At 39.5% G+C, this 14,439-nt stretch overlaps 1 protein-coding gene across 2 annotated transcripts in view; it reads left to right on the forward strand.

Annotated features, from left to right (window-relative positions):
* ANKRD45 (ankyrin repeat domain 45) overlaps positions 1-10,317 on the forward strand; it is a 334,657-nt gene extending 324,340 nt beyond the window's left edge. For both annotated transcript variants that reach the window (XM_044085235.1, XM_044085233.1), the window contains exon 6: positions 10,126-10,317. In XM_044085235.1, coding sequence (XP_043941170.1) covers positions 10,126-10,157 — 32 coding nt within the window. In that variant the 3' untranslated portion in view covers positions 10,158-10,317. The remainder of the gene's footprint in view (positions 1-10,125) is intronic.
* The last annotated feature ends 4,122 nt before the right edge of the window (positions 10,318-14,439 follow it).

Below are 14,439 nucleotides of genomic sequence, written 5' to 3' on the forward strand. Positions count from 1 at the left end.
TGTGGAACCTAGTCAGACTTTCCCGGTCAACAAATGTTAAATAAAATAAATAAATAAAAAGGTTGGCAATGGCATCTGGTTCAGTGTGCGTGATGCCATTTATAGTAAGTTCTGCACATTGTTATGTATTTCCCCTGAGGTTAAGGATATAGCTGTAGAAAGCTTTGTGGTTGTTCTTTGCCTGCGAAGCTATTTTTCTTCAAATTTAGCTTTTGAAGTATTAACTAACCCTCTTAGCTGCCTGTTTAGATTAGTCTGGGGGCTTTTAGCATGTATGGCTTTGTTCCAGCTATGCTTGCTGAAGATTTTTTTTCTTTTGTTGTATAACCACTTGATATTGTGATTCCATCAGGGTGTCTTGTCTTTTGAGTTTATCTTATTCTTAATACAAGTGGGCACAGCTCGCTGTGTGCAACTAGCAATATGTCTGTACAGAGATTTTGTAAATATCTCAGCATATGCTATGGTGTTTACTGGGTTTGAGGGTGCTTGGAATTTAGCCAAGGTGTTGCTTAGTAAAGAGAGGTTAGACTTGGAATAGTTCCTGAAGGATTTTGGTTTCACTGGATCCCTGAATTTAATTTTTAATTCAAGAAATACTGCCTTATGGTCCAATTTGATGAGCAAAAACATTATATTGGGTGAGGAACATTGCCCCCCCCCCAGTTGTTCATGAGTACAAGGTCAAGGATGTTTGTACCCCTAGTAGGCGAATGGACCAACTGTTCCACGATGTTGATATTAACTAAATTTAGGAATTGCTGAGTGTGGTATAGGATTCACAGTCTATTAAGTTGAACGGTGAGGGACTCTAGGACATTGAGATGGGTAGTATGGGTTTCCTAGGACATGGAGGGGGGCCTGGTTGCAAGGCTATGGTAAAAGACCCTGTTTTTGGTGAGTTGCACATGTATGAGTTCCAATGGGTCATATACCTTAACTAGTCTGGATATGAGGTTGGTTTTATTATAGACTGAAACTCCCCCCACCTTTAGCTCCCTCCTGTGCAGTAGCTGGTGTAAAGGTGTGAAAGGCATTATAACCTTGTATTACTGGGTTTCTGTCCATGACTTTTAACCATGGTCTCTTTTACTACAGAGATGTCTGTACTCTCCAGGGCGATGAAGGCTTGCAGAGTGGAGTTTTTTGTTGAGACTTCTAGCATTGAGCAGTACCAGCTCCAGATATTCCTTCATAGGTTCAGTTAAGTCTGGAGTATTATCAGTTTGGCTTTGCCTAAAAAAGGCACTATGGGGTTGGAAAACATCTTTTCCAATATCCGATCACCTAAAGGGAATAAGTGCAGACCATTTCTGACAGAGCAGTGTGATCTGTCAACCATGTCCTCCTGTCAAATATTGTACCCCTTAGATTGACACCAGAAGCTAAGCCAATTGTTAAAATCAATCATTTTCTGTTGGTAATGTGGCATCATCCTTGGAGAAGGTATTATGCTGCTCAGTGCTAGGCTCATACCTGCCTGAGATGCACAATCAGTGAGCTTGATCATGTCTTGCTTCATCTAGTCAAAGGAGGTATATCTCAGGTCATTAACACTCACATGGACTATGACAGAGTCATACTGGTACATGTAGTTCAATGACCTGAGTGCCTGTGTGACGTGATGTATCTGAGCCCAGGAAAGGCAGCTAACTTTGAGTCTCTCCTTGTTCAGACTGGTGAGGGAGACATTGTTGTCTCAATGTAGAATCAGCAATGACCAGGAAATTTGGCTGTGCACTGGTTAGCCTTAAGGACTTAACAGTAGAGAGATTGTATACAGTGTTACTATGTGTAACTGTGGATGGTGTTTTTAAAGGAGTGTATACATGATGGCTGAGAATTATTTTTTGATTGTGCTATGCAGGAGGTTTTAGTATTTTAGGAAGGTTACCTGTAAGTGCCTCAGCATAAGTACTTTGATGTGTAGGGTCTTTACTTGATGTAGGAGGTGTGGTGCAAGTGTTATTAATGCAGCAAAAAACAAGTGCCAAAACAGTGAATATGGTAATATAAGTTTTAGCTTTTGTAGAGTTTAGCAGAAACCAACAACAATTTTCTTCTCAAGTAGTGTGGTTGCCAAACATCACCAAATGCTCAGGCATAGAGATTCAAATTTTAACAAGGTAGGCCTCTAGTCAATCAAGTAAAGGTACAATAAGACTTACACCAGCAAATCCCAGCTCAGAAGGATGTAGGCTATCCTCTTCTGCCACACGAGTGAAGATCACAAACCTTCCTAATGTAAAATAACTAGTTTGGAGCACAAGTGCTTAAACCAGAGCAACAACCCTTAGAATAATAGGCACAATAAGCCTTCACCAGCAATTCCCAGCTCAGAAGGATGAAGGCTACCTTCTCCTCCCACAAGAGTGTAGACCACAAACCATCTTAATGTATAATAACTGGTTTGGAGCCCTGGTGCTTAAACCAGAGCTAAGACACTTTTAGAATAACGGACACAATAAGCCTTCAACCAGCAATTCCCAGCTCAGAAGGGCATAGGCTATACCCTCCTGCCACAAGATTGTAGACCACAAACCTTCCAAATGTAAAGTAACTGGTTTGGAGCCCAACAGCTTAAACCAGAAAAAAAACACTTGAATAACAGGCACAATAAACCTTTACTAGCAAGTCTCAGTTCAGAAGGGTAGAGGCTATCCTCTCCTCTCACAAGAGTGTGAAACACAAACCCTCCTAATATAAAATAAATGGCTTGGAACTCAAGCACTTTATTTATTTTATTTATTTACATTTGTTAACCAGGAGTGTCTGAGCCGAAAAGGCCCTTTTTCAGCAGAGGCCTGGGGAGAAAAGCTCCACAAAGAAAAATTACAGACACATTTAGTTATTTAGACATGATCAGTATACACACAAATTACAAGAGACATGTTTTACAGTGGTATGCGGCACATAAACAGTTACAGTGGAAAGAACAAACAAAAAAATATTAATTTTAAAAATAAAGGTAATTAATAGATTTGTGGTGTACAGCTGAAATTTGGAACATAGGTAGAATACATACATAGTACACAGGTACAGTACATATATTGTAGATTAGCCAACGTTTGTGAGTAAGATTGAAAACTATTATCAAGTGCTCTAGATTTAGTATGTATATGTTATCCGCTTTCACTAGCCTAGGGAGCAATCATGGCACTGCCAACTTTGCTGGAGATGTTGCTTGATGAGGTCTTTAAAGGAGGCTTTGGATGATGTGTTTTGAATGCTAGTAGGGACAGAGTTCCATTTTTAGCCACTGAACTACTATATAGTGCATCTCCAAAGCTATTGTAGCTGTTGGTGACTTCTAGTAGTAGTTTGCTTGATGATCTAAGAGGCCTTTTGGCTGAGTGATGTTGTACTAGGTTTTTGAGGGCAGGACACTTATTGGGGAGGTAATAGAATGACAGAGGCAGAGCTGATTGTAGGTTAGGAGGTTGGGCAGTTCAAGCCAGTGGAGCTGTCTCAAAGCAGTACAGTGATGAGTTCTATATGAGCAATTTGCAGCAAAGTGGGCAATTCTGTTATAGCAGGCTTCCATTTTGCATAGTTCAGTTTTGTTGAGATTAGTCAGAATGGGAGATGCATAGAGTAGGGTGGATAGAAGTTGGGAGTGAGCAATGGCTGATCTTGTGTTGTTGGTAAGAAATGGTTTGATACGGTAGAGTGACCCCAGTTTGGCATGTACTTTTTTAATAGTTAAGTTGAGATAACTATCAAATTTTAGGTGGGAGTCTATTGTTATACCCAATAGCTTAGCCTGTGCCACTGGAGCAATTGGAGTAGCATTTGTGGAGTAGATAGTGAATTGACTGTTAGTGTTTTTTTTAGAACTGGTTATAATCATAAGCTGAATTTTCTTTGGATTGAGGATAAGTTGGGCTTTGGTAAGGTAGTTTTAAACGTCAGAGAATGCTAGTTGAGTTGTTTGTAGGATGGTGGGAATGTTTAACTTAAACCAGAACTAAGACACTTTTAGAATAACAGACACAATACACCTTAAAAAGTTCCCAAATCAGAAGTGTGAAAGCTGCCTCTCCTGCCACAGGAGTATTGACCGCAAACCTTCCTTATGCAGGATAACAAGTCTGAAGCCCAAATGCTTAAATCAGAACTAAGAGGGTTAGAATAACAGTTGCAATGTAATCAGGTAAGAATGTGCAGCAAAAAGCTAAATAAAGTACAAAGAAGCACACATACAGTAAAGCAGCTAAATAAAGTGCAATTTTTTTAGTAAGTGGGAAGGCAGGAAACAGAAGATAATTCAAGTTTAAGAGACTAAAGAGGCCCTTCCCAGCTGATCTCGCAATGCTCAGTGGAATGAGCTGACGAGATAAGACTTGGAGGACTGTCCAAAATTAGATTTATAGTAGGAATGGGCAACTCAAAAGCCACCAAGTTTAAAACCACAATAGCGGTAGGGTGGGTGGGTGGAAAAATCAGACAGAAATCATCAATAGTCAGGCAGAAAACAGCAAATCAAACAAACACAACAGCTAAATAAAGATGCCACCAAATAACTTGTTAAATGAGGAATGCTACTTCTCAGCTCTTCCTACTAATTAGCTGGATGTTATTCACTGTCTGCAAAATAATTATTTTCTAACTAACCCTAGCATACCTGTCAACTATACAGACTTTTACAAAATGTCCAGATTTTTCCCTCATATTTTTGGTCTGTTCCTCATAAAATTTGTGATTTTGTAGATTTTTAAGGCAAATCAGTAAGGATTGAATTCACTAAATAATGACCGTCATTCAAGTTTCAGATTTCATATCCTTCAGAAAATACATGGTGACACAAGATCTTTTATTCTCTTAACTTTTTAGGTTTATAAGGGCAATATTTAAAATTTGTCCCTATTTTTGCGACTTTATTCCCCATTATTTTTCAATTTTTCCAGACTTTTTTGTGGTAAGAGGTTGAGACCCTAGCCAAGACCTCTTGAAACTCTAAAATGAACAAAAAACATAAAACAAAACAAAATGCATTATAAGAAAAAAATAAAAAATAGAGGTAACCAAACCTTAAATGAATAATTCCAATTCAGAATCAAATGCAGGCAGAGATCACGTGTCCATAATATAGACTAAAGTGATCCTCTACTTCAGATTCAGGAGGTAAAGGAAATAGCAGCACAAGTCATCCATGTACCTGCGTGCTGTTCATTCCTCCTCCTCCTCCCCGTTACTCTTGGGAGGCAGCTCTTTCAGCATCATCTGTTCTCTTGGCAAAAAGTAACAAACAGCTGGATTTCCAGACAACAGCTCAAATTGCTTAACATATTCTACCAAAAACTCAAACTCATTCCATTCCACCTATTTTATTAATATTCAGTCACACAAGCATTACTTTTGGTGTAGGAGTCGTTGTGGCGACCCCTAACTGGGAAAAGCCGAAATACACAAACAAAGTTGCTGAAGCTACCAACCACTTAGGTCAAAGCTTGTATTGCAGATTGTTGCTGGTCTCCAGAAAGGACAACAATCAAAGGCCAGTGCTATGTTTTTCCAACACAAACAAGTCTGCTCAAAGAAATTTAGGATATGGTCATCGAAAAATTTGCTGCCTTACATAAGTGAAGGATTCTACATTGCATGTCTTGCCACGGAAGCTGCTTATTTATACATCCTAGTAAGACCATCCCTCAGGAAATTCAGTCACATCATGGATATTCTGGGTGACCATTTTGCATGGCCAGTTTCTACAAACTGAATCCCACTGACTGTAGTTTTAAAATATAAGTAGCTCTAAATACTGTAAATAGTTTTATGAAATATGTAGAAATATTTCATCTATGTCTGTTTTTTTTGTAACATTATTGATCTTGTCTGTTCGTGTCTGTCTTGGAGCTTATCTCCCCGTGTCTCTACTGAAAATGGACATATATATCCAGTTAGACTAGCCCGGTCAACAAATGTAAAATAAATAAATAAAATGTTACACTACAATGAGCAACAGTGTATAATGGCCAAAATCCTGCAAAGCATAGTTGCTATCTCCCGTTTACATTTTAAAATCCCAATAAAATCATACCTATCAATAAAACAGTCCCAGTCATATCAACAGCATTAAGAAGTGCACTGGTTGAATAAAACTTGCATATGCCTCGTATGCTGTCTGTGTACTAAAATTTCAGTGTGACGTATAAACTGTAGAGTGATGCTGAATGTTCTTTAGATGTGTGACTTAACATGCTGTAAATGCAGTACAGTGTATGTTAAACTACATACAACTCAGTGTTATGTATTTTATTTGGTTAGCTAATGCTATGTGATTGTGGAAATATATGTAATGTGGAACTTTTTCCCTTGTCCTTTGCTGAAAAGTCTCTTTGCCCAGTTGCACTTTTCCAGTAATCAATGGCTAATAAATAAATAAATAAAAAACAGACTGGAATGTACCTCAGATTTCTGATCAGTCATCATCATTTTCAGTTTTCAATTCATTATTTTATTTATCTGTTAACTGGGTAACCCTGCTGGACACAGCTGTCCCTCTTCATGGATGACCTGAGAGCAGTACCTGGATGAAGGACCACTATGGGCAAAAGATGAAAAATTTTTTTTTTTACCTTTTCATGAAACTCTACGTGATACAGACTTGTTTGCAGCAGTATAAGTACTCAGAGATATTTTTTGTTGTACCACCAAGTGCCTCATGGCGGAAGACATCATGATGAGATTTTCCTTGGAGAGCTAAATGTTCCCCATAATGTAGTGTGAGGACACAGCCCATGAGATTAAATTGCCGTGCTATACTTCAGCCAATCCCATTTCCATGTATTTAAAATGGAAGACCTAAGTAATGCTTCAAACTTTGATTGCCTTCAGTATGAGTATTACTGAATGGATTGCAGCAAATCTAACAAATATATTTACTATTGATGTTACACATTCTGAAAGCAGCTTCCAAATGTAGCAACAATTTTTTGAGATAACATACACATTTAACAAAATAAACTTCCCAGACCTTTATTTTCTGTTATTTATATGGTTGCCACCCGTGCTGTTGTCAACGGGACAGTCACGGGTTAAGCTACCTTATCCCATTGCCTGCTGTATCAAGCAGTGGGACCTGAAAAGTCCCGCTTTTGCAATCGCACTGAATTGCTGTGGAAAGCATGGGCTCAAGCTCAATGCCAAGAAATGTATAGTTATCCCCTTTGGGAAAAAACATGTACCCATGAATTACCACATAGGAGGCAGTACACTAAACACAGAAAGTGTGATAAGGGACTTAGGGACACAGGTGGACAGTGGTCTCACCTTCGATAACCACATCGCCACAACAGTCAGGAAATCCTTCTATGTGGCACACCTCATCACGAAGGGCTTTTCATCCAGAAAAAAGGAGGTCATTGTCCCACTGTACTCATCCCTCATTAGACCCATTATAGAATACAACGCCCCGTTTGGTATGTACCTCTCAAGACATCTGCAACAACTGGAAAGGCCTCAGAAATACCTCACTAAAAGAATCACAGGCCTAAAGCAGATGCCCTACGCTGACCGCCTTAAAAAACTCCAGCTATACTCTGTCGCATATTGTCTACTCAGAGGCGATCTCTACTTAACATACAAGGCCATGTCAAACCCAGAGCTGTTGGACATGCTACACTTAAAGAAATCCCAATCCCTCAGAGCTACATGCTCCAGGGATCTAAACCTTGTTATCACAATAAACAAAACATGCTGGAGGGATAGGTTCCTGACCCAGAGACACCCCAGACTCTGGAATAGATTGCCCATACATATAAAGCAGAGTGCCTCTTTGGACCTCTTCAAGAGGAACCTTGACGATTGGATGGGAGAAAGGAAATTCACCCCAGGGATCACGTCAGTCGCCCTGCTAGACAGGGGTCCAGGAAAGTAAATAATGTGGGAAGAAATAGTCAGGGAATTGTTATGGCTAGGCTTGTATAGGTCCTAGGGCTGATAGCCTAGTACCAACCTATGAACCTATGAACCTATGAAAAGCTGCAATTACTTCCAGCTTTTTCACAGCAATTCAGTTACGTCACCAACCCGGACCTGCAGGCAGAGCTGTTCCCTGTTAGGTCCTGGTGCTTTAAATTGTGCAGCAATTGGCTGCAGTTTATGAAGGGGGTGGAAACTGGGTAAAGAAGAGCCCTACAAAGATTGCAGCTGTAGAGCGGTTTGTTTTACCGCTTCTACAGCCATTACGAAAAAAAGCAATGACATTTTTTTTTAAACAGCCAAGCTAGCCAGCAAACAGCTAAGCAAGCTAGCCAGCTACAGAACCAATTTTATTAGAAACAGACCAAAAATATGAGGCAAAAATCTGGATATTCTGTAAAAATCTGTACAGTTGAGAGGTGTTCATCCAGCCAACCATTCATGCATCAGTGCAGCAATCCATCCATCTAGCCACTCCAACAGCCAGCCAGCTAACCACTGCAGTGACCAGCCATTCATACATCTACTCCCATCTAGCTAGCCACTCCAGCCACCAGTGAGCTAACCACTGCAGCGACCAGCCATTCATCCAGCTACTCCCATCCAGTTAGCCACTCCAGGCAGGCAGCCAGGTAGCTAGCCAGCCAGCCATCCATTCATCCATTCATTCATTCATTCATTCATTCATTCATTCATTCATTCAGCCAATAATTCATCCAACCAGCCATCTAGCCACTCCCGCCAGCCAGCCATTCATCCAGCCAGTCATCCAAATGTCCATCCAGCCAGCCAAGCATTCATCCATCCAGCTAGCCACCCAAGCAGCCAGCCAGCTGTTGTACCCATAACTACATCTCTGTCACAACACATGTGGTGATGTCATGGCAGAGGGTGTGGCCAATGTCATAATGGCCACACCCCCATGTCCCAATTTGGCCCGATTAAAAGGTGGCAACCCTAGTTATTTATCCAATCTTCCCGCCTTCATTCAGCCAGAGTATCAGATTTCCTCACTTCTAAGTCTCAGCTGATTAGTCACTTCTGCATAATAATGCACCTAGCCTGTTGTGCCATTGAAAGCATTCCCTCTGCCTCTGCCTCTACTTAATGATGGCTTCTCAGCAGCAATGTCACAGTAAATAATTTTACAAAATGTGTACTTAGTACAGACAAATCTAACCAGTCCTGAAAATGTACCCATAAAAAATGCAATGTAGTACCCCCGAATGAGCTGGACCATTCAAGTGGGTCTTGGTCTTTTGTGGCAGCATACATTTCTTTCACTAGAATTGCTTTGTAGTGCATCTTCTGTTTGCCATCACAATGTTTAGGGCTTATCTTATTTATCCTTTATCTTATTTTATTTTTTTTTATCCTTTGTTGACAATCCCTGTGGGTGGGTGTATGTGTATGCTTTGATATTGGGACAGTATGTAAGTGGTTACTAAAGTCCAGATTCCTAAAGACTTGATCGCAGTGTAAGTGACTTACTTCAGTCTAAGGTCTATCTATAAACAGGCTTACTATGGGGACCAGATTCCAAAACACCTGCTCTAAGCCTGCTGTCATTGTAAGGGGTCACTTACAGTGAGAGCAAGTGTTTTGGAATCAGGCCCTAAGGAGTCATTGGGGTTGTATGTATCTACATGATTAATTGTGCATAGGTATTTTTCTAATATTGTATCTGCAACACCTTACTCTCTTAATTTGCTGTTACATTTTGCTTTACTTTTCTTATATTACAGTTACTGCCTTGCTTTCTTTCATTAGTGTAATTTAAGTTTTATGTTGCCTCACAGCTGATGTCATGCCTAAAAAAGGGCTTCTGGACAGTGCTCTGAACAGTTGACAAATGTAAAAATAAATAAATACAACAGTATCTCTCTATGCAAGTAAGTGTGGTTAACACATGTTTTGGTATAGACTCACATGGATCAACTGAAAGGAATAAATGCTTACATGCTACAAAAGACCTAGATCCGCTGACATGCTACAAAAGACCTAGCTCCACTGAATTGCATAGCTCCATGAATTTGAGATTAACTACACCATCTATTTGAATGCATATTAACATATTCCTTCATCATAGTGTATGTTTCTACTATTTCTACGTCATTTGTATTTCTAATGTTTAAAAAAAAACACTGTTTGTCTGGTGGTGTAATTTTTCTTTCTTTTTTTTTTTGTATACATATTTTGCAGTTCCAGAGATGACCAAAAGTGGCAAATCCTGAACTTTCTCGGCAGTCAACATCAAAGCTATATAAACAACATCTTTGAAGAACATTTTTCATTGCAACACTGCTGAGGCCACACTCAGCGCTCTGTAATTCTTTTAATTGTTTCCCAAGTAAACTGTGTACTTTTTGTTGAAGAAAAAATATTTAAAAGCTATTGACAAGTCTGGCTATCTTTTTTAATCCCAGTGGCAAGAGTACCATAATTCTTGTTTTTCAAGGTATCATAATTATTCCATGTGCTAAGATCTAGGCCAAATGCAGAGTACTATGTGGATGTTAGCCCTTTAACACCTAGGAGAGTTAATGTTGAAGACAAGCCCGCCCTAAGAACATCTGCACAATTGATTATTTAAACTAAAGTTATGTTGGTTCCATGCACAGAAGGATGATCAGTCCTCATGACCCATGTCTGGCTAACAACCTTACATTCTGGAGGAGCTGTTGGGGGGGGTGAAAATGAGGGACTGAGGTTGACTTACCTGTCCTGGGGAGGAAGGCAGTTCAGTGTATGTGCCACCTAGTGCAGATCAGGTGATGAAGCATCAGCATGAAGAGCCATGACAGATGTTCAGGCTTTCAAAGCACTGCACAGCTATGCTGATGGGTTTGTGTGTGTATATGAAAACACACACACACACACACACACCCGTGAGTTTGATGGTGTGTCTACTATGAAGAGACAGATAAGGAAGGATGCAGATAAAATTCTTCTGTTCCTTGTAAAATAACAACAGCAATTCCTCCTTCTCCAGGTCACCAGGATTGCAGGAATTGTATGGGCCCCTAGGAGTTAGGTAGCTTAGCTGTCTGTGGGGTGGAAAGATAACAGGAACTATAAAAAAACATGAAATGTAATACAGGCTGAAAAAATGGAGACTGGTGAAAGCAAATTTACACTAGGGAGCATAGTAAGGCGACTCACATAGCATTTTTATTTATCTGTTAGTGGAAGTATTTAAATGCTGAGAATTTCTGATCTCTGTCTACAAGAAAAAGGGGAATGGAAATCACAGCTTTAAATCTGGGCTGATATGTTCAGTTAGTTACTGAAGTTGACATACGAGATAAGCCAAAATGTTCATGTGCTCTCATCAATTATGTCTATGTTTAGAGGCAGAGCATACAAAGTTAAAAATGAAAGGGAGGCAGGAATTACAAATAAATAAATAATAAAATTCAGCAGTAACAAGCTGGCATAACAAAGAAACCAAAATGTTCTTTATTTTCTCTCTCTTTCACCACCACACCATAAGAGGAATTTGAGAGACTTGGGAAGGATGTGGAGATTTTCATCTTACAGAGTTAGAGGAATAACTTAAATCAATCCAACTGCCTAGAACAGCACCTTGTTTATTTCACACACACACTGAAATATTCCCCTATGCTTGAGGTACTGGACTGGGACTGCAGAGAAGTCATTAGCACTGAACTCCATAATCCGCTGCCTGATGTCGTAACAGAATCTATTCTAGGTGTCTGTCTGTTGGCAATCTACAGGGGTCTCTCTGGGGGCATGCACTACTCTCACTGTTTGTGAACGAAATGAAGCAGCATTATCAATCTGCTCTGGGCTGTAAGCTGGTGACGTGTTATATTTTGTGCTCTGTCTGGTAGCTGTGTAAGATATTGGTGGCTTTCTTCAAGTTGGAAAGCTGATTACTCTTGATGAGGTTAAACTCTAAAACCAAATAAAATGAACACTGTATGGTTTAAAACCATCACTTGGATAGTGAAAAGTCCTCCCTATTTAGGGTTTAAGTAAACAGGGGTGGCACAAGTTGTTTCCACTTTTATATATTTAGGGTTTAAAATGATCACTCCATGACATTCTCAGACCATATGTTCTGTTTTGTTAAACTGGTTTGGATAATGCCACTACATAATATAAAATCTATATTTTGCTTTATTAGCCTGGTCACCTAACCTTCCTGGTCCAAAGTTACATATTCATTGCCCTCTTGTACTTGTTGAATTACCACAAATCACCACACAGGCAATATTCATAATTCACACTGCTTCGGTGGCATATGTGTTCTGTGTCTGGCACAGACTCCTACATTGGCAGATTTCCAGTGCTCAGAATCCCCTCCTCTGACTTTCTGTAATAGAGTATTGCCTAAGTCTCTCCAATCAGGGGAAGCCTAATCACTGTCATACATAGATGGTTATTAAACCTTTTGGACCAGCTGAAGGACCATACCTGTCAACAGTAGCAAATTCCTTGGTATTTCCTGCTTTTGAGGGCAAAATAATGTGGTGCCACAAATTCCCAAGTGGTCCCTTCAAATCCCGATTTTTTTTTATTTACAATTTTTTGTTACCTCTGATGTCATCACAAATCACCGGCCTATCTGCAACTTCAACAAAAGTGCAGGGAAGTACGCGAGGACATCAGCGTCATGAGGCAGTGCCTGTATAGCGTAGGCCCTTATATACTGTTCTCTTGTTACAAAGGCTGGTGGAATGACTGTGCTTTGTAGAAGATCCCGTGTCAACATTCATTTATTTATTATGGAGTAAAAGAGCTGCTTTATTTAGGAATGACTGGTATAATCCTAGCACTTTAGTACTGAATACAAAGTGTATCATTAAAATAGCACATTGGGCTGTACTCAATAATCACAAAGACATGCATCTGACATTACCATTCCAAGGGCTCATTACTTCAGTGGTCACGTGCTTATATATATTTACAATTTTTTTCATTTAGCACATCTTTAAGGTACATCCTGTATGCATATTGACAGAGTGAAATCCATCATAACTTGATTTAATATTGACGTACTTAAAGTCAGTGGCAGCTGGTGACTTCAAACCAAGTTGAGGGGGAGAATGGCTGCAGGAAGCAACTGAATAGGTAAAGTTAAATAGCAAAATGGAATGGATTTGGGGCTCTATTACAGTAGGGTCAATCGTGACCATGGTTACCACTTTACACATCTGATCAGACACTAATGCATATGCTAAATAGTCTACCAACTGCAGTGTTCCTTACACACCAGAGTTTGTTTGAGATACGATGACTGAATATGTGCCACTAGCTTATCGCAAAACACAACAAAAATAGATGGCCCTGACTGCACTAAACTACCTACTGCAACTCCAGTACATGTGATACAAACAAATGTATTTTTCTATCAGGCAGACTGCATTGTGCACATTGACAAATGATAAATAAAGAAATGTGGAAATCCCCCTGCATCCTCCTTAATTTATTATTCTCAATGCAAGGTTACTCTAACTTTGAGAAACAGTGATCATATAATGTTTTGCTGTTTGTGTGAAATAGTAAGAACAAGTGTCAACTGAATTTGTTATTACATTACCATCGTTTGAGGCGGAATGCATTACTACATTTATTAGTCTGAAGGTTGTATGATGTTGGTCTCTTACAAGAAAGACTATTTTAACAACACAGCACTGCTTTGAAATCTGACAGCTAGTCATGACTGAGAACAATCTGGTTTCCTAAAGAAACCACTGTTGTGATATAAATCAATTAATTGATCTTAAAGCAGCTTTGTAAGAGTGGGCTGACATACCTGTGCATTCTGCACGGTGGTGAATACCTTTACCCATAGCTTTCAACCTTCCATCTTCAAAATGTAGGACAAACGGACAGCATATGGCTGACTCACTAGGAAGATCTGAATGTGGCTAAAATGTTTTAATGTCATACCACTCAACTTTACTCAACAATTCAGGGCAAAGACCCAATATCTAGAACATTTGTTTAAAAAATAACATTCTAATTCATTTAAAAAGTAAATAGAACAAGTTTTGCATCAATATCCCCTTTCAGAACATGAAGAAGTGTGAATATGTGATGTCTGTCATTACTGATGAACCATGAACCTCATTTGTTTACCAGAATATCAGAAATAAATAAAATATAAAGTTAGGGACAATGCAAAATCAGAACAGCTGAGAGCCAGTTACTTTATTTGTATATAAGCATAAAGCACAGACTCAGCCCAGCAGTATCATGTCATAAAGAGTCTTGCCCAGTCACCCAGAAGGCTAAAATAGAGTTTGAGAGACTCAAACCCTGGACTTCAAGAAACAGCCTGTTAATGGCTGACAGCTTTGTTTGCGCTTGATGTCAAGTCACTGCTGCTTTTGTGTTCGCTGTCACAGTAATATTCATTTTGTCATGTCATTACTGCTTATTTTATTGTTCTATTCTGGTTTTAATTGTGGCTTTGTTGTCACAGTACTACTGATTTTTCCTCACAACTCAGTGAAAATGGGGACAAACCATTAAGGGGCAGCACGG

This window comes from Protopterus annectens, chromosome 10.part0, assembly GCF_019279795.1.
Source record: "Protopterus annectens isolate FY-2018-M chromosome 10.part0, PAN1.0, whole genome shotgun sequence".
Classification (NCBI taxonomy): Eukaryota; Metazoa; Chordata; order Ceratodontiformes; family Protopteridae; genus Protopterus; species Protopterus annectens.